This window comes from Erithacus rubecula (assembly GCF_903797595.1).
Source record: "Erithacus rubecula genome assembly, chromosome: 9".
NCBI classification, from domain to species: domain Eukaryota; kingdom Metazoa; phylum Chordata; class Aves; order Passeriformes; family Muscicapidae; genus Erithacus; species Erithacus rubecula.
The window spans coordinates 31,482,026-31,503,262 of NC_136660.1; the positions used below are offsets into that span (position 1 = coordinate 31,482,026).

Sequence of the window (21,237 nt, forward strand, 5' to 3'; positions counted from 1 at the left end):
TTCAAATTCTCTCTGCTGGATAATTTCCACGTTTGCCTGCACTGTCCATTTTGTTCTGTCCTTGCCTTCCCTCACTGACTCCTCCTCACACACATCCCAGAAAAGACCTGGCCCAACCTATGCACTACATGAATTAAAAAGAAATAACAAACCAAACCCCTTAAGAATTGCAATATTGGACAGGTGGCAAGATTGCAGAAAAATAAACAAATTTATTTGTACAGCAAATAAACACTGATGCATCTGAGGAGTTTCATCAAGCCTGGGGAAAGCACCAAACAAGATGAGACAAAGGAAATCCTGATTTCAGCTAAACACAGACAAATGTGCAGAGATCAAACACTGGGAGATCTCTGAAACACAGAACAAATGTGCTCTAAGCCCCACTCTGAGCACTGCCATGCAAATAAACATAATTCATTTATTTTCTAAATACGTTCAGAATTGAGGTATGGCTCTACAAGAACTACAAATTTAAGTTTTGTAGATCACATCAAAATAATTACAGATTTGTGGCAGATTTGGGCTACACTGAGGAGTGTTATTGGGCACCTCAGCCCCATAAATCTCTAGATGGTGAATTTTTGCCTGTAGTCTGAACTCCAGACTCTGAAGGGATCTGCCCCACAGATGGTAGCTGAGGCACCATATAACAAAATCTATTAAAAGCCTCATAAAAGAAAAACATTGACATTAACAAGACTCCACTGATTCGGATGGGCTTTGGACAGAGGCCAATACAAATAAGGATGGAATTAGAAAATGGAAATCTGTTTATATACACAAAACCTGTCAATCCAACTGTTTGCCTTCCAAGGATGACCTGGTACCACTTAATTCATGAGGCATTTAAAGGGCAAAAAGGCAGATTGATACTTTTAATTTTAACCTGAATTGACTATTTGCAAATATTGATTCTAATATTTTTGACAAAAAAATTGCAAACTCACTGGCATCAGTTGGACTCTTTTCTACATTAATATTTCACAGATTGCAAATAATCTGTATTGTGGCCACCTACAATAATGAGCTGAAATAAATGGAGTGTGTGTCATCAGTTTAGTGCCATGTCCTTGAGACTGTTCCATTTGATTTCCACTTTGATTCAAAGCTGGGGTTGATCAGGACCAGCTGCTCAGCCAAGGGGCACATCACACACTCCCATTCCTCCTCCTCCTCCATCCCAGCTCCCCAGCCAGGCTATTGTTTGTTACAACTAATTAATCCCACATGTCCTGGCTGCCAGCTAGCCTCACAAACCCCAAATTTTGGTATTTACTGCATGTCCAATAAAGTAATTCCACTTCTGGAGAGATGCATAAACACAGTTGTGTACATATAAGCACAACACACACTCTTACCCAGCCAGATTTATGGTTATCATTATTGGTATCTGTTTGACAGCTGCTATTATTATTTCTAGCTGGCCTCTTAACATCCAACAGTGAGTAAATAGAGGTATGTATTAGTATTTAAACATCTCTGTGGGGGCCAGATTTTCAGATTTTCATTCCAAACTGATCCCTGGTGACATGGGGACATGGCACTAAGCATCAGAGTTCCTGCCCCAGCAGGACCTTGCCCTGGGCTCTGGGTGAGGAGGAAAGGCAGAATTTTTAACACTGCAGCTCAAACTGCCTGGCACTTCCTGCTGAACCCCTCCTGTTTTCACCCCATCTCTAACAAGTGGTGCCTGTTCTCCTCACTGGGTGTTCACCTCAGGGCTTGCAGTCAAAATTGTTCAGCTGCTCCCAGGGAAACCCACTGAATTCTCCCATATAAATAAATCCAGCAGCCAGTTTGCTGAGACGATATCAATCACCCAAATCCTGGATCAAGGAGAAGGAGTTTGGTGGAGGAGATCAGTTGCTTGTTGTGCCTCTGGCTGTGTTTTTTAGTGCTCAGAGGCTTTGAAACCTCTTATTGCACATGGCTGGAAGTTCAGCTGTGTCCAAAGAGCCCAAAGTTGCTGTGGAAGGAGAGGTTGAGCCATTTCCAGCTGCTTTTGGTGATGCATCACGAGCAGCTCCCCCTGTGCTCAGTGCAGCAGGTGGGGAACGAGGATGATGCCTGACTGTGAAGATAAATTAATTTAAATCCCTCAAGGATTGGATTCTGTTCTCATCACTGTCATGTTTGCATCAAGTGTGTATCCCCAAGTGCTGGAAAAATTGGGAAAAAGCCAACAGGGAAGGTGAAAGCAGAGATGAACCACAGAACATCTCACCACAGCATGGAAATCTCAATTGTCTCCACCACAATGAGGAATCAAAAACCCAATTACAGAGCTTTAATATCCAAGTGTTTCCCATGGTCATGAATTCATAGAATGGTTTGGGTTGGAAAGAATCTTAAAAACATCATCCAGTCCCATCCCCTGCCATGGGCAGAGACACCTTCCACTGTCCCAGGTGCTCCAAGCCCTGTCCAGCCTGGCCTTGGGCACTGCCAGCAAATCTGGGCACCTGTGCCAGGGCCTCCCACCCTCACAAGGGGGAATTCATTCCCAATTTCCCATCCATCCCTGCCCTCTGGCAGTTAGGAGTGGTTCCCCCTTGTCCTGTCATAATCCACCTGATTCCATCTGTGGAGGTGGAAAGCTGAGCCTTTTATTCCTAAATATAAAAAACCAAACAAGTGACAGATTGAAACAAGAACATTCTCATGTAGACTGCAAGGACCACAGTGAGATAATAAACCTGAAAAGGTAGCTCTTGAGAGGTCCAGGCAGTGTCATCCCCTGGGGAAGCTGCTGGCCCTGAGGGGACAGGGACAGGAATGTCTGGTGTCTCTGCCCTGGACAAGGTGCATCTGCCACCACCCTTGACTTCTGCCTGGAGTTACCCTGACAAGCCCCATTCCCTGCCCCAGTTTCCCAGATGTTAGAAATTGCATTTCTTATCACTGTTTATTAGTATAAAAGACCAAATTTTTGTTGTACAAGTGCTAATTAATTTGTATTAGTGTTAACATTCAATTTAAAATATTTTGTTTTATCTGCTGGATGTCACTGGAGAAAGCTAAAGCCACTCTAAAACCCCTGATCCCCTCTTTTACTGTACTGATGGTTCTAAATCACAGATTTTGTGCCATATGCCCCAGTCATGAACATAAAGTTTCCTCCTGAAGTAAAGGGAAGTTCAGCTGTAGGGGAGTGAGATTTGGCCCCAAATTTTACAACTCTACACTTCATGGACCAAACTCACTCCCAAGTATCCCAAACCAGTAAAGTACCTACCAGACAGACAGGGATTACTATTTGGGGTGGTGCAATTAGTTGTTAATGGAACAAATGGGTGGAGAAAGCTGATCCAAGTTTCTGCAAACTTCAGAAAATGGAATTAAGCGTGGCTGTTTTGTCATAGGAGTTTTTCTTTACTGGCCAATAATTGAGCTTGTTAGGGCTTAGTCTTTTCCAGGAAGATCTCTGTTTACAAATCTTCCTCTGGAGAGCTTCAAAGTGAAATCTCAGAGAAATTCACAGGTTTAGAAGTGAAATTAATTCAGCAACCTCTCTTAGATTAAAGTGACAAGGGATAAGGTGAGATGTCACTATATATAACCAGCTTTTACTATGAAATCTGTCTCTGTTATTTTGCTTATAGAGCAGCAGCTTTCACAGTTGCCAAGTGCAATTAAGAATAATTAAGAAGGAAAAGTCCACAGACTAGCCAGAGTACAGCAGAGTTAATACATTCCGACCGTTTAACTCTTTCCCTTTCAAGTAAAGAGATTGTTTTGAAGGATGTAAAAGTTCTGCAGGTCTGTTCCATGGGATATTAAAATTTAATGTGTTGTCATCATCATCACTACAACCCCATTTGTTATTATTACCAAGACTGCCATTAACAGGATATTCATTAGTGCTAAAAGTCACAGTCAGCGTGAGATTCAACAGGCTCCAAACTCTGGAGGAGAAGGCGGAAAGTTACCTGGTGGCGTTTCAAGAACGGATTTTCCTTTTTTGTTGTTCTTCTTCTGTTTTAACTCCTTCCTGCTCGGTTTGACCCCGGGGCGCTGCTCTGTCTCTGCAGCACGGATAGAGCCTTCCTCCCCGGGCTGCTCCGTGAAAGGAAAGAACTCTTCCCCGGGATATGGGAAGGAGTAATAATGATCCCTGTTGGTAATTTCCTGCAGGTAATAATCCTGATCGTCCATGGGGACAGCGCGGGACACATCCCCCAGCAGCGCCAGCCCGAAGGTGCAGAGAGCGAGGCAGAGTCCGGAGCGGCCCCGGGCGATCATCGCGGCCACCGCGGCGCTCCGGGAACTTTATTCGGGGAGGGGGCAGAGCTCGGGCAGCGGGAAAGGAAAGAGCTGCGGGGGGAGGACACGGACAGACACTCGGACACTCGGTCAGACACACGGACACACGGACAGACACACGGACACACGGACACTCGGACGCGGGCAGTGGGATCCCCCGCTGGCCGCTCCCCGCCGCAGCTCCGCTCCGTCCCGGCTCCTCGCTCCTCCTGCGCTCGGCTCATCCAAGGCAGCGCTTATTCCAAGAAAAGTCAGCTTGGCAGGCAGCCCTCGCCTCCCAGCCCGGGGCCGAAGGGTTTCCCTCCCCCGGGACATGGGGGTGGGCACCGGAGCCCCAGCCTGGCAGGGGTCACCTGCTGGCGCTGCCACCCTCATTCCATTGCACTTATTCCCTTTTGTGGCTCTTTATTCCTCCCCACTTTTAACTTTTGCAACGTAGGATCCGTCTCCAGCAAGCATCAATCTCCCTTCTTTAAGTTAGCTTACATACATATAACAAAAGAATTTCTGTGTAACTTATAGATATAAAACTATATTTTAATTTATAGATACTGTAGATACTACATTTTAATACTATATATATAAATACTATAGATAGATTAGATAGATTAGGTACAGATATATTAGGTAGATTAGATATAGATATATAGATATGAATGCTATTTAATACTATAGATATTATAGACACTATTTAATACTATAGATATTATAGACACTATGTTTTAATACTGTAGATATTAATACTATAGATAAATTACATTTGATATAGATATATAGATATTAATACTATTTAATACTATATATAATATAGATACTATATTTTAATACTATATTTTAATTTATAGATATAGAACTATATTTTATAAATACATAGTTACATTAGTTTTTAGTAAGTTATACTTAAAAACTTTAAGTCACTTATAGTAACTTTAGTTACATATACGTACTTATAACTACTTATAAGTATACTTATAAGTAACTTTAAGTTACTTATAAGTAACTTAAACTCTAGTCTATTGTCTAAATAATATAATTTAAATCATACAGCTTTGCAGTGGCTTATTATTTTGTAGCAAGTTATTTATAACTAATACAACTCAACACATATCATGTGCCAAGTTATAATTTATATTAGTTTACATACAACAAAAAAGCTTCTATATAATTTATAGATATAGAACTTTAATTTTTAAATATAGAACTATATTTTATATATACAGTATATATATATATTCCTCACCCTTTTTGGATAATCCTGATATTTGTTCTCCCTGAGCCATCTTCCCAGCAGACCAGGATGTTTTGTGCTTCACACACGCAAGGCAGTATCATTAATGAAATCAATTTGTCTGAGAGCAAAATCTTATCTTTCATCTTTTTCATACCTCTAAAATAACCTCCAGTGCTGAAGGAAATGTGCAACAGTTGGCTCAGATGAAATATGAATTCTTATTCCTGTGTTGAAAATACCAGCTTATATTTTCATCATGTATATTGTATTTCTTGCCACGGTCCAGTCAGCTGGGAGAAAGCATTGCATCTGTTACCCCAGTCTTTATTCTGGCTCTGTGCTCACATTTTTGGTGTGTTTCTCATAATTTTAATACCATAATAAGCATCATTTCATGTCCTGGTACCTGTATCTGTTGATATATTTGGTTTCCAGGCTGGGGGAGATCCTGTCCCATCTATGCAATGATCATCCTTGCTTTCTTAGCTGCTGTCCCAAAAGGAATGTAATGATTCTGTTGTATCTGTTCTTCCTTTTATAAAAATGCAGCTGTATTTTTATCCTGAACTTTTTTTCCTTTTAAATCTGAACACTAGGCATCTTTCAACTTTAAATATAGGAATTTTCATTTTTTAAAACTAGACTAATATGTACTTTTCTTTTTCTTTGCTGAATTATATATATATGTATATAAATAAACTTTATTTGATGAAAAGCTGCTTCCTCTCAAACTTTCAGACTCTTTTATCTGTAATAGATGGTTTTGTCACTTCTGCCTCTGGGAGCAGTGTGGGAGCAGGCTGAATATCCTGGTAATCCCCTCTTAGTGATTTCACAAATATTTTTACTTTGTTTCCCCTTTCCAGACTACCCAGTCCCCTCCTGCCTTGGTCCTAATTTCTGAGGGCAGAGCACAAGCTACAGAAAATGTGTTTAATTTTGCTGCCATTTGCAGCACAGCCAATCCTCTGAAAACATTATGAACACTCACATACCCAGAGAAGTAGTAGAAAAATAAACTTTTCCATGATGTCATTAAGGACTTGGCTTTTTGGTAACTAAAGGAGCTTTAACTCACTCTAGTGTTTCAAGATGGACACAGAGATGAGTATTAACTATCCAAGCATAACATAAAATTCAAAGTTGAGTGTACTTTAATTAAAGACCTGAGGAAAGTGATTTGAGGAAATTTTGCATTCCACTGGGAAGAATTTAGCAGGACATCGAGGAGCACTAAGCCCATTGTTCCTCCTCCTGCAGTCAGCACAAATATCTCCCTCTTTTCTTTCTTCAGAAAGACTAATTCATCCAAACACTAATCAGTAGATATTCCTGAGTATCAACCTGTGCAAATAACCAGCTCCCTGTATTTCTTTTTCAGGGTTTTAATATTTTCTGTGGGTGTGGGTATGGATTCACTGCTTCCCCTCCCACACCCACCTCTCTTTTTGGGATGTGCATTAATTCAGCCAGCTGGGACCACACAAACATCTGTCTCTAGGCACAATTTTGATCTACTTCACCATAAAATGTTTTTACTACTTCTTTATCTGTCAGAATCCTGGAAACAACTTACAAGAAAGGAGCTTTTTCTGCTAAGAGTGGCACAGAAATATTGAGATCACTGAGGGCTCAGATGTTTTGGGCCTAAGGGCTGTTTCTTTTCTTTTGCCTGGGAACTATCACAAAAGCTTGTACAAACCTGCTGTTGATGTGGAAGGAGATAAAGCAAACTGAGATTTTTGTAGGAAAGAACTGTAACTGGCATCACCCTCCTCCCTGAAATGATTCCAGTGAGAGTGTAGAAGTCATTCTGCACTTTGCTTGGAATGTTCTCCTGCTGCAGTGAGAAATGCTGTGGGGTTTTCCCCTCTGTTCCCAAGAAGGATTTATTTGGAAGATGATGGTTTGCTCTCTAAACTGGGTTAGTGCTTCTCAAGCCACACATTTTGAGCTAATTTCAACAACACCTCTGGAAAAGGAGTCACTCCCAGCTCTTCCTTGCTCTGGGAGGTTTAGGGTGGATTTTAGGGGAGGTTTCATCATGGAAAAGGTGATTAAGTATTGGAGCAGGCTGCCCAGAGCAGTGGTTGGAGTCCCCATCCCTGCAATGATTTAAAAGCTGTGTGCTTGTGGCACTTGGGGACATGTGTGGGATTGGCAGGGCTGGGTTAATGGATGGACTTAATGATCTTGGAGATCTTTTCCAGCCTAAAAGCCTCTGGAAAATGCAGATGCAGGAAAGCATTTCACTGAGGAGAAAGTAAAGCTGTACCTGTAAGCACAGTCCTTGCTGAGGATCCTAATTTGTATTTATACCACCAAATCAGTGACCACACATTTAGGTTTAATTCAGCTTCAAACAGCTCAGTGACTCCTGCAGCTTCTCATTTGGAAAATCATTTCTTAGTTGGAGCAAAGCTTTGTGGTTGGGAAAAAAAAAAAAAAAAAAAAAAAAAAAGACTAAAAAACAGGCATCTCTGTTTTTCTTGCCATTCCAGGGTAACTTTCTGAGGTAGCACATAAGGTTTCTATATGCTTTGGCAACAAAATGACTCTAAAAATAACTTTCCTCCTGAACAGCAGTGAAGTTTCTGTTCTTTTGTACTTCAGCTCTGTAGTAAATCATGAAGCACAGAATGGAGCAAGGAAAGAGAATTACACTTTCTAAAGCCATTTTCTTTGCCACATAAAGCATTTACCCCTGCTGTCAACAAGGTCAAACCATCTCAGAGGAAATGGAAACCTAAAACTGACTCTGGGAAATACAAAGGAAACTGCATTGAACATTTGTGTGGCTCTGATGCCTGTGTCTTACACATTTAACAGAGATAACTTAGAGATAACTTTATGTAAGGTTCTGCTCACCTGAGTATCATTTGCACTTTTTTATAAGGTAGATCCTTAAAAGTGTGGTTCCTACCACAGAAAAAAATGACTGGAAACATAAACAAGCTCTTACATGGAGACATTTTACTCATTTTTAAGATATATTTAACTTTAAAGGGAATATAATTATTTTACCAGGTGAGGGATGCCAAATATACCCAGAATCTCAACATTTGTCTCTGAACACATCAAATAATGGTACAAAATATCCTCCTGAGCAGGCTGCTGTTCCCTTTGGACAAACAGATTTTAAAATAAACTGATGCCATTAATGAAGGCAATTATTTCCTTCAGCAGTTGTTTATTTGAACTGGTTAGAAATGCAGTGTGCATCCTGGTTGGGCAATATATCCCAGTGCATTCTCCCTAAGTTTTCCTCCTAAGAACAACATGACCTTCAGATAATCATTCAGCATATTGCCTTTGTGTCTGGAGAAGGAGCTCAGATTGCCATGGAAACAAAAGTTCCTTGTTCTCTTACACTTCCCTGTTCTGTGATATCATTTTCACTACATGAACCCTTTTCCAAGCCAGAAAATGTGGGATTTTCCTGTTTTGAGCACCTCAAAGTGATGGATCAGTTCATGCCACAAATGCTGTGAATGCCAAGCAGAGACTGCACCCACCATCATCATTATTTGGGGAAATTTAGATCAGATCCATCTGTATCAGCCCCATTCTGCTGGAGAAATGAAAATTCTCTACCTACACTTTCCCAGAGTTTTCTTTACTTTTTCTTTCTGTGCCAAACAGGAGAAGAAACAGAATTTTAAGAAAGGCAAAGTTAACCAGTCACATAAACAAAGCCAAAAAAAGGAATTTCTGACATTTCAGGAAAGAACGTAATAGTTTTCCTGGATTTTTTTGTGTTTTTTAATTATTATGGGAAATTCATTTCTTCATGCCCCAGAATGTCTCTAGATTTTGTGTTAACAACACATTGCCCTGGCATTTGGCAGCCACTGCTGGGCCAAAACCAGCAGGATTATCACTAGCAAAAGGACTGGAGATGCTGCCTTGGGATTAAAATTCTCTAATTCTAGCACCACAAAAAGGAGAATTAATATTTCTTTTTCATAGTAATATTTGTATTTTGTTGATTCATCAGCATTGGAAAGACTGTAGTTCTGCACCAGTCAATGGTCTAGAGTTGTCTGCACTGTCCAAAAATGGGCAAGTTGAATGTGTAAATTTTATTTTAGCTGTGAAACCGAGACAGCATTGAGACAGCAGAGATGAGTGGATGACAGTGGTTATATGGAACAGTTGGAGAAAATGGGATGAAATTCCCCCAGCTGTGCTCACAGCCTGTCTGGAACATCCCTGTTTGGTTCACTTGGATGAAAACAGCCACTTCCAGCAAGTCCCCATGGACACCATCTACCTGCCAACATTCGAATCCCAAAAAGTAACGACTCTCACATTTCAGTCTGGTATTTCCTGGACTGAAACTGCTGCACATGTGCCATGTGGAGTGTGAGCAGCATGTTTAACACATCCCAGGCAGCAGCAGGGAAATGCAGTGTGGAGTTTGTCTGAAAGGTCATTTTTTTCCTGGGATTTCTTCAATATCCACAGCCTGAGTGTAGCTTGAGAAGTCGTGGATGAAAGTGCAGTGGGAGCTGAAGGTGGCACATAAATGTAGAAATATTTGTTATGCTCAATGTGATAGAGCTGGCAAACACATCACTGGAGAGTAGCCCTTAAAATTCTGTATTTAAATATTGTGTTTTAAAGAGAGAAGAGGCAGGAATTATCCCTTTCAGATCCAAGCAATATTCATGGCTGGGATTACTTTGGGTGAAGAAATATTTATTGTGATGCAACATTTTCATAGGATAGCAGTGTCACTGCATAGCTTAATTCCAGCCCCAAACTAATTAATTTAGTAATATTTAAAGCCAATATTTGAAAATCAAATTTTATCTTCACAATCATGTAGTTTTGTCAATATACTGAAGGTGCCTTCCATAGTGCATTGTCTTATGAAAACAGAGAAAATGCAAGAATGAATGTGAAAGGAAAGCAATGAAATGAGTTTTCACTCCTCACACAGAGATTCATGTCAGACTTACATTACTGGATATGCCAATATAATTTCACAGCTGTGTAATAAACTTGTTTGAATTTAACTTGCAGCCATTAAAAAAGGGCTTGTGCCAGCATGCTGGGCAAGGCTATCTGAGAGGTGAAATGACAGAATTTAAAAGCACAGTGAAGTTTTAATGCTATGCAGATTCTTACTAATAGGTGGCATAACATAAATTACAAAGTTTCACTGTTTGAAAGGCACTAATATATTTTTTTCACACAGGACTCGGCATTAATTCTGCCAAAAAAAGCAGGGTATAAAAATTACCTTGCATTTTAAAATTTATCCAAAGTAATTTTGTTTCTAAAAGTCATAGGATAGCTTAGGTTGAAAGAGATTTTTGGGACGTCAGCATCTCCCTTTTCCAACTTTATTGGTATATTTCAAATATAAGAACTCTAGAAGTAAATCTCTCACAGTGTGGTTGTCTATCCCACTCATTATTGGGATCAAGAGTGTTAGGGATGCTATTGAGTCCAACAGTTTTATCATAAAGTTGTCATTATCACTTAGGTTACTGAATTTGGTTTTGGAAACACTGAAATTGAGCCAAATGCACCCCATAGTGCAGTTCAGATATGGTTTTGTTTGCTTCCTACTGGTTATGGCAAACTCAGTCCAAGCAAAATATCTCGGCCTCACTTGAGGCCAGATAAGCTTGTCAGCAGAGTGGGGAGTAATTTCCAGAACCATCCATCAGGAGTTAAATGGTTTTATCTGAGAAATAATGATAATATTTTTGAAAGGAAACCACTTGTGACTAAGAGGAAGAAGAGCTGCTGGCTCCTTTGATCAGCACCTAGACAAGGGAGTTTCTTATTCCCTTTTTATTGCTGTAACTGGGTTGATAACAAAACGGGTAGGAAGCAATTGCAGTGTTTTCCTGGCATTTTAGGGATGCTGTAAAGTGCTTTTATTGCTTATGATCTTCTCTTTCTCTGTTTCTCATGGTCCCCACACATTTGCCTTGGGATGGGCTCCTCTTCTTGATATTTTATGATATTTTATGATATTTAGCATCATGTGTCAAGGGGGAGGCTGAGCCCAGAGGTTGAACCAAGGTTCTCCTCCACATGGTGAGGTGTGATAGAGCCAAGGAGGCTCCCAGTGCCACTTTCCCAGATTTCCATACAAATATTGCAGTAAGGATTGTGTGGGATTTATGGCTCCTCTCTGTTCCTCAGTGACCACAGGGCTCCACACCAGGGGAGATTTCAGATTTGCAATGGTTGGGGAATGAGATCAGCAGAACTCCTGCAAGGCTGGCAGCCTGGAGAATGGGATAATAATCCCATTATTATCTTCCCCATCTCCTTCCACAGGTGGTTTGGAGCTGTAATAAATAGGACGTGTTTTCTAAACATAACCAGGCATTTTCAAATGCACTCATCATCTGTATTTTATTCACTTCAGACAAAATCCCAGCAGAAACTCAAAAGAAACTCGTGTGAGGCTCCAGATCATTTCCAGGGAATGTTACCAAAGGCCTCTTTGCAGGAAAATAAAGGAAAATAAAAATGTGGCTCCTCTTTCTCCAGAGAACTCCATCAAGGACTCACAAATTTTTATTTAATGCACAGTGACAGCTTCAGGTTTTAAGGGTACTTTTCATGTATTTTAGATGAGATTACAGTCAGATGAGGTCAAAATGTTTTATGAATTTCAGAAGTCACTTGCGAACAGTTCTTTGAAAACCAGTCTTAACAGAAATGCCACACCCTTCCTACACATCTGGATCATCTCCAACAGATCCAAACTGTTACAGAAGCATCATTTTTTCATTTTTATTCCCTCAAGCCCCATGGAAGATAATTTATTTAGTAGTTTCTTTGGAAATGCCTGTCCCATTGTGTTGCCCTGTCACCAAGCTGTCTGTCCGCTCATTTTCCCAGAAGTCTGTCCATCTGCAGTGCCCTCATCTTTAGTGATGCTGGAATTCCTGATGGATTTCATTTGAGCTGAATGGAAAATCGAGATGGCAAATAAATTCCCTTCACATGCTATGAAAATTAGCTGAATAGTAAAAACACAGCCAAGTTAATAACCCCGGGGATGGAAAACTGCATTGGTGAATTTAACAATTTTCTGTTTTCTTTAGTTAGCTGTTTTCTCAACAGACAGATAGCTGAAGACTAACCTTAGCACAGGAATTCTCTTGCAAAAATGACAATTTGAGGGTGTGGAAGAGAGCCAAAGGTACTTAATTAGGACAGGGGAATTGGAGATATGAAGAAAAAAACTGAACTCAGTGTGATGAACAGCCCTAAGCAGTGAGTCCTAGAGAAGAATCATAGAATCAAAGAAGGGTTTGGGTTGGAATAAACCTCAAAAATCATCTTATTCCATCTCCTGCCATAGGCAGGGACACCTTCCACTGTCCCAGGTGCTCCAAGCCTCAATGTCCAACCTAACCTTGGGCACTTCAGGGATCCAGGGGCAGCCACAGCATCTCTGGGCACCCTGTGCCAGGGCCTGCCATCCTCACAGGGAACAATTTCTTCCTATTATCTCATGTAAATCTTCCCTCTGTCAGATTGAAACTGCTCCCCCTTGTCCTATCATTACCTTTCCTTGTAAAAAGGTCATTTTTTGTCTGTTTTATAAGCCTCCTTAAGTACTACACCAACATCTCTGGCTTGTGATTTGCACATCCCTGACAGGCTGACAGGCTGGGCAGGAGGGCAGAATGCCAAAAGCTCTTCCTGACTGAGCTTCCAGACATGGAGGCAGCACATCAGCCCTTGGAATGCAGCTTTACAGGCTGCATTTAAACCACATATATTCCCCCTAAGTGCAAAGGGAGAAGGGAACTTCCCTCCCAATAACACAGCAGGGAGGAAGGATGTTATGTGCCTAGAAAGTTTTGTTCTGCTCTACCTCAAGTATCCACACCTTGGTAGTGGAAAATAAGCTCCAAAAGTTCAGCTGGAGGATCACTTACAGCTATTTTCTACATGGTTTGCTTCTGACTGTGATCCATCACACATACCAGACTAATGGATTACAGTGCAGCAACCTTAGCTTCATCTCCCTTTATCTTGGAAAATCTGGGTAATGGCATTAAGTGTATTTTTCCATAAATAATTTACAGGAGGAGAGCAACCTTGTAATTGCAATGGAAAATATTTATTTCTTGTTATTTCGCCCAATCATGTGCAAATTCCTTTTGCCTACTTGTCTAAGACTACCACAAAAGAAAAAAAAAATACTTAAAAGGCAATGTTTAAAATACCCAGAAGCTTAAAACACGCCAGTAGGGTAGTGAAAGGCAAAGACACAGTGAATTCCAGACAGACAGCCAAATTCCACAGATAAACATTAAACCAGAAAAAAAAAAAAAATCCTTGCAATTTTTAAGGTTATTGGAAGCGGGTGTCTGTTGTCATTGATTTAAACTTCCTGTATTTCAATTCTTTTCAGCATTTCTGCCCTTCCTGCTGCAGGAAGGCCCAAACCTTCACTGACCTGCCACAGCAGAGACAGCACCATAAACCAGGCTTCAAACTCAACCCCAAACTCATCCTTCCTGTGATCTGCTGGGAGTGGGAGATGTGCTGGCTGCAAACCCCCTGCCAGCTCTGAATTCTGGTGGATTTTCCCTCAGGAAGCTCTAATGAGATGGTGTTTACAGAGCCCTGCCTGCAGAGCAGCTCTGGCCTCCAAGAACCCCAAAAATCTTCCTTCAGGCCCCCTCAATTCCTGATGGGATTCAGGAATTCCCTGGGGTTTTATCTCCATTTCTGGAGCTCCAGGGAGGGGGTTTTGCCCCAGGTTGCCACAACAAACCCAGATAAAATGTTCCAAATGGAACAGCTTTTCCTGATTTTTCCAGGCCAACCTCAGCCACAAGTGCCTTAGATGCCAGCAAGCCTAAAGATTGGGCTATCAGCTCTAATTTTATGATTTCATTCAATTTCTGAATTTTGTGATTTCATTTTGCTTCCAGGACCTGCAAGCCAGCCAAGAGAAAGAGATCTGGGAGAGCTGCACAGAGGCTCCACAGGCAACTTTATTTCTACAAAGGGGTCTGGCAGCAATCCCAGTACATGGAGTGTCAAAGGGGTTTTATAGGGCTGGGGTACCTTGAGAAATGAACAATAATATCACAGATTGAAAATTATCCAACCACTATAAGGTTTTAGGCAAAAGTGACCAATTACTAAAGGAAAAAAGGACCAATTAGGGTGCTAAAGATGGGTCTACAGTGGGGTGAACATCTCTCTAGCATTAGTCATTGTAAGGAAGGATTTCTGATCTAAGGGATGATTTTCCAGGGAGCCCTGTGGGTATCTGAATCACCCACACATTCCCTTCCAGACACCCTAATTATTTTTTAGCTTGGGCCTCCATACCTGTGGCCATAATTTCCTGTGGTTCCTGGTTCCATTTGTTATATGTTGGTGTTCTCAGTGCTGTTTTTTCAAATAGATGGTTTTTTATAAGGAAATTGGATAAACCCAGGAGTTTTTTGTATATTGAACACAGATAATTGTGGTTTTATTGGGGGTTTTTAAAATTTACATTAAGAGTCACAATTAATAAGTTCATTGTGAATGGTGCTCCACCATCCTAATGAGAAGGCAGGAAAATTCTTGGCATCTTTCCAATAGTGTCACCTGCACTCACTCTGTTTTGTAATTTCCTAAAGAAGCTGTAAACTCTCAATAAGTTTTACAAGCACATTCACAAAAGGGATTGCAAGACCCTCCCTCCTGCTAAGGCAGCTTTTGAGGTGTCATCTCTGCAAATTTTTTGGTTAAACTGGTGATAAAGCATAACCATGTTTTTCCTTAGCCACAAAAGGAAAAAAAAAAAAAAAGAACACCTAAAATGCCAGTTATGTTTATAGTTGATACAAATAAAAATAATTTCCAAAGAAAGTGAAGCAAAAAAAGAATTTTATACTTTTCACTGAAATTCCAGCATTTCCCTAATGAGGAAATCTGGTGTGCAAAAATTTGAGTTATACTCTAACTATAAATTTTTGCATAAAGCATACATGGCTATGTTTTTAAAGAAAGGTAGATTAATTACTTTTCAAAAAAGCTCCACATTTCCTGAATTTAGGGCTGGTACCCCTAGATGAACACATTTGTGGGCTCCTCCTATCTGGCTGTGTCAGTGCTGGATTTTGGTGGTGCTGGCCATGAATCCCTGTGTCCTTTGGGATGTCAAAGGGATGAAGAGATGCAGCAGGAGCTGTGCTGGTGAGTGTGGAGCAGCCTGAACTCCTCTGCAAATGCTGCTAATGAGGGTTTAAAACTGAGGTCAGGGATTTGGGTTTGTACAGAAAAACATGCAGCTGGTAATGATGTGTAACTTCTCCTTTCTCCACACTTTGCATTAATTCAGGCTAATTCTGAAGAATAGGCTCATGATCTGGATGGTAAAAATTGTTATAATTGGATATTTAACTCCCTTTCCAGAAGCTCTGGGGAGCTGAATGCTCTTGGACAAAAGCAGCAGAAACCCTTTAAAATGTCTGTTGACATTCTCGAAAGCTGATGTCATCATGCAGCTTTTTTAAATAAAAGCTTGATATGTGTGTGTGCCTACAATTAATTAACTCTTCTTTCTGAGTGGCTCTGGGTAGTTAATGATTACCACTTCTATTTGCATGACAGTGGTCAGCACAGATTAGCTCAAATTGCTCCTGTTTAATCTCTAAATAAATGCAGATCATAACATCAAATAAACAGCAGCAGCAGCTGAGCTGACCTTCAAGTACAACATGCAAATGAGCTCAGTACAAATAATGACCCCTAAATTAAGGGAAGGGTGTGATTGTCCCCCTCTGTGCAGGGAGATGCTCTCTCAGGGAGTTTCTTGCTTCTGGCTTGTATTGATAATAATTCTAAAAGCCATTCCTCTTGCCCAGACCTGTTTGAGTCCCCAGATCCCCCCAGCACATATCCTGTGACAAGCCCAGGGAGGATGGGTTAATTTAAGATGTAAATGGAATTTTTAGATGCCCAGACAAATATTATTGTATCCCCAGACAGACAGTGGGTGAGCTCAGGGAGCTTCTTCTTGGGAGAGTGGCTGCAGGAGGGTGATTCCCTCTGTGCTTTGAGGACCACTGGGTTTCCATAATTTTCCTTATTTTGGGATCTACTTTTTCCTTTTCTTATTGTTCTTTCTTCTCTTTGTATGTTATTTGTGGGCAGGGGTGATTAGGAGCTTCCCAGGGACATTTGTCTCATTGATCCTGATTTTCCCTAAAATCCATGGGCATCATTGTGTGCATTCAAACATGGAGCCAAAATCTCAAAATCAGAACAAAATCTATAATATACACTACATAATAAGCCAATGTAATAAAATTGAAAATTAATAATGTTTTATGGTGACTGATCCACTTATGATGTATCTGCCCACATAAATTCTGCATTGGCTGTTAATAAATCAGTTGAAGCTATGGACTGTCCCACACCCAGAGCATCAATAATCTGTATTTCATAAAATTAAGAATATGGGAAAGGAAATCTGTGGCAGTAATTTTAAATCTCTGCAGTCTCCATATTCTCTGTCAAAATCCAATAATCCAGGCCAGTTGAAACAAAAGTTTTTTAGAAAAAACGCCCTCACAGTATGGATATAAAAACCTAATTAGTTAACAAGACAGGCTAATTAGAGAATCAAACTGGGATTTGGTTACCACATCCAGAACACTAATAATGTTAATTACATGGCTGCAATCAACATGCTGTGATGATTTGGGCCAAGAGATTATGACTCTGGAATCTCCTTTGAACATCAGGAAAAGGTGAGAGAGGTCTGACGATAAAGTTCAGTTTAACTGGGCATCAATTAGTGCAGGAGGCCCTCTAAAGCAGAGTCCACTTTTCAAATTTTTTTTAGAGGTTTGGAAATCTCTAAGAAAAAATTTAGAGGTTTTTAGAAATCTCTAGAGATTTCTGCAGTGCCACTGGTGCAGCGGCAGAGCCAAGGTCAGCCTCTGTCTCAGGGGAGCCTATTTACATTCAGTTTCTTGAATGTGTCTTTGAAATTATCACCATTTCCAAGAACCATTTACAAGAGGTTGCACAGAAATCTTAATTATAAATTAATAATAATATAATATTGTTGGGTCCCAGAAATCTGGAGTTTTTGAGCTTTCTGTGCTTCCAGGCACAGACCCCCTGGAAAACACTGATTTGGACCTGAGGGCTTGGAGATGGTTTCTGAATATGAATAATGAGCTAGAAATCACAAGTGTGTAGTGAATTAGAAGTGTGTATTTGCACAGGGTGATAGGTTTTAAATTTGAGGTTTCTCCAGTGGTAAGTATGGGATAAGATGGAAGATTTTGGGTGGTGTCTCTTTCTTTCTTCATCACCTTCCTTCCTCTTCACGGGTTTCAGGCAGTATTTTCTGGTTGGTCAATCAGTGTCACTCTAAGGGTCCTGGAAATTTAATTATTGGGTCAGAAGTATAAATAATATAGGTGTTAATTCTCTATTGAACTGTTTAGCTTTAAAAGACCTTGTAGTTGCAGTAGTAGCCATTTTTCCCTACTTCTAGCGGAGCTGGAAATGCTGTCTTAATTTCTGTATTTTCTGATAAGAAATAATAAACAACCAAGCCCAAACAAGAGAAAAATGCCTCATGTTTCTGTTAATCCTAACTCTGAAAGAAGACAGCCACAACTAATGACAAACCACTAATAAGTGGTTCAAAGCCCCAACACCACGCCCACATAATATAATAATAAATACTTAAAAATCAGCTGCCAGGAGCATCCCTGTTCTTTTATGCAGCCCCCAAGGTGGCTCATGGTGAGCCCCATCTCTGCTGCCACAGCTGAGTGCTCTGGGCTGCTGCTTTGAGCTGATCCTGCCAGACTGGAGCAGCTGTAAATGGCTGTAAATCTGGAAAAGTAGCATTTCATTCTGGCTGGAATAGATGACCCAGTCCTGGCTTCCAAATATTAATTTATTCTCCAAGGACTGTCTTTAATGATGTGTCTGCTGCCAGCTTGCCCTGTCCACTCCTTTTCTTTCTTGAGGTGCCCCTAAATGCCTGTGCCAGTCAGAGGGACCCTCCCTATGCCTTTTTTTTTTTTCACCATGGATTGTTCTGCAGGATTCAGCAGCCCCAGGAAAAGCCCATGGGGATCCAGGTCCATCAGGGTGAGGGGAGCAGCAGCCAGAAGAGAAAAAAACCCTCACAGTTAATAATCACAGAACAAAAACCTGGAGTTTCCACCAGCACATTGCTTGCACTTTTCAGTGGCAGAGCTTTTGTGGAAGGTCTGTTCCCACATTTTTAATGAGAGCCTGAAAATCAGTCAGAAAGCTACAGCCTTTGGACTGTTTCTTTGGTGGCATTTGCAGGCACTGTAATTTTACATTTTTGAAACTTCATGTCTTTCTCCTGCTCTGAATGATGATGCTGTGACACACAATCCAAAGTAGAACCAACACACCAGAGAATTTGCCTTCCCTCTGAGTGTCAAATCCACACCTTGTGGCTGCCTGGTTCTCACTAAACATCTCAACTTGAGCCATTTTTTTCTCAATATTGTTTTGAAGAACAATGAGTTCCAGGTGAAATCTGAGAGTTCAAAAGGAAGGCAGAGGGGGAGAAGGTATTTTTGCATCCCACCACAGCTGAAATGCCAGTGTTTGCAGTGCCAACCCACACATCTCTTGGCAGCTTTTACAAATGTTTCAGAACAAGCTATGAGAAGGTTGCCAGCATAAGAAATTCTGCCTTCCAGAAGCTTAAAAACTTGTTTTTCTGCACTATGCAACTGGACTCTTGGCTGTGGGTTAGAAGTCCCCTGGGTGGAAGTAGGTCTCCAACAGCAGAGGGCTCTTTTGGCTTAGCAAATGATGGAATTGTGAGCCCTGGTAGCTGAAACCAACTGATAAAACAAATTAAAAGCAGAACAGAAATGAGCTGTGAATTTAAACAGCAAGGCTAAACTTTATTGGAACAGCTCAACTGCTGACAGATGTGATAGAGAAGTGAGAATGTCTTTAAAAGTGAATTTTGCTGTAGGAATAACCTAATAAAACGCTCCTTCTACACAGTATTATGTAGTAGATCAAAGTGGATTATCATAACAATCCATTCCAAATTTACAGCTTCTGTTTCCTCTATGAGAAATGTTAAAAGTTGAGGATTGGGGTGGTTAATATTATTTTAATTCTTGCATTATATATGCTGGTATTCTAGAAATTTGTTTTGATGCAAATGCTGTCCATGGAATTTTCACATTTTTGTGGAGTGAAAATTTTTTTCTCAGTTCTGAATTTGTTGCTGCTGTTTCTTGTAGAAAACATTACTGTATCCATCTATTCTATGGGGAAAATTGTGATTGATATCTGTATAATCTGAGTCTGCCAATTAGAGGTTACTTAGCTCAGCATCATGAGTAAATACAGTGAAATTATTCCAGTTTACACGTGGGGTCTCTTTGTGGGACATAGGGAGTATTTGAATGTAAACTGGATACAGGCAGCTCTTTGAATTTCATACATAAATACCATATGTCAAACCTTCTCACATGCCCCTGTGTAAATTGTTTGTTTGTTTGCACTCTCTAACCAGATGTTGTTCTTTGAAATATCTCCCATGCTGGGGGCTGTTACTACAGGCTGCAGTGAGCAAAAGAAACAGAGTTCTCACGTTTTCCTTCCAGGTACAGTACTTTATAACATTTTATCTCTTACTCAGAATGGATCCAGAGGTGATTTACACACCCAGAAAGCAGCAAGTGATATTTATACAATGCCTGTGCTGGCATTTCCATTAAGGCTTTAAAAAATACTCTTTCTCCTCTTCCTTGGAGGAGATGCCACCTCTTAGAGCCCAGGCACTGGGCTGAGCCTCCTGCAGAAATCTGTTCCTTTTCAAGAGAAAGAGCCCAGGGAAAGGGTCTGACTGCACATCCCTGAAAATGAGCAGGTTTATGGAATCACAGAATGCTTTGTGCTGGAAGGAACCTTAATGATTCTCTTGTTTTCACCCTCCTGCCAAGGGCAGGGACACCTTCCACTGGACCAGGTTGTTCAGAGCCCCATCCTACCTGAATGTCTCCAGAGATGAGGGAAGCTGTTCCAGAGCCTCACCACCTTCATTGTAAAAAAAAATTCATCTTCATCTAATTTTAATCATTTTATCTCATCTTAATTGACTATCCTTTTGTATCCACCACCTCCTTCATAAGCAATAAAAAGGGTGGGGGAGAAAAACAAGAAAAAAAATGGCATTTCTGTGAGTATTTATTTCTCATAACAACTTTGGGCATTTCAGTGCCAGAGTTTCTCATTTCAGAGCTAATTTCTCCTTTTGGGAAAAAATAAAAAAAGGTCTTCACACACAAAGGGATTTGAGACAGGATCTTCTTATGTTCTGAATTCTGCAAAGCTTGAATCCCACTGAGAAAACCTTACAGATTAAAGGGAAAGGCTGGGGGGAGCTCACAGGCTTCACTGAGTGCTCAGAGGAGTGAGAAGGACCCAATGTCCCTCTGGGAGAAAAAAGCAGATCCAGCCACGTTTATGAGTCTTGTGACAAAGGAAGGACTTCTTCAAATAATGAATACAGCACCTCACAGTAATCTTGTGCTTTGATCTGCTCAGCTGCACTTGTCACTGCTCAAAACCTGCATTTGGAGAGGTCTGCAGCAATTAGAAGTGGGAAAGGCTCTTCTGCCATATGAGCTTGGAGTTCACTGAAATGGCCCTTGCACAATGAACAGGCCACCAACTGCTGGGAAACTCCATCAGAAAGCAGCAGTAGAGTGAAA

General features: G+C 40.7%; 1 protein-coding gene across 1 annotated transcript in view; it reads right to left on the minus strand.

Moving 5' to 3' along the window:
• CPXM2 (carboxypeptidase X, M14 family member 2) overlaps positions 1–4,245 on the minus strand; it is a gene marked incomplete at its 5' end in the record, with an annotated part of 64,601 nt that extends 60,356 nt beyond the window's left edge. Inside the window, one exon of the mRNA XM_079312241.1 lies at positions 3,933–4,245. Within this exon, the coding sequence (XP_079168367.1) occupies positions 3,933–4,245 (313 nt within the window). The remainder of the gene's footprint in view (positions 1–3,932) is intronic.
• Positions 4,246–21,237: the final 16,992 nt, after the last annotated feature.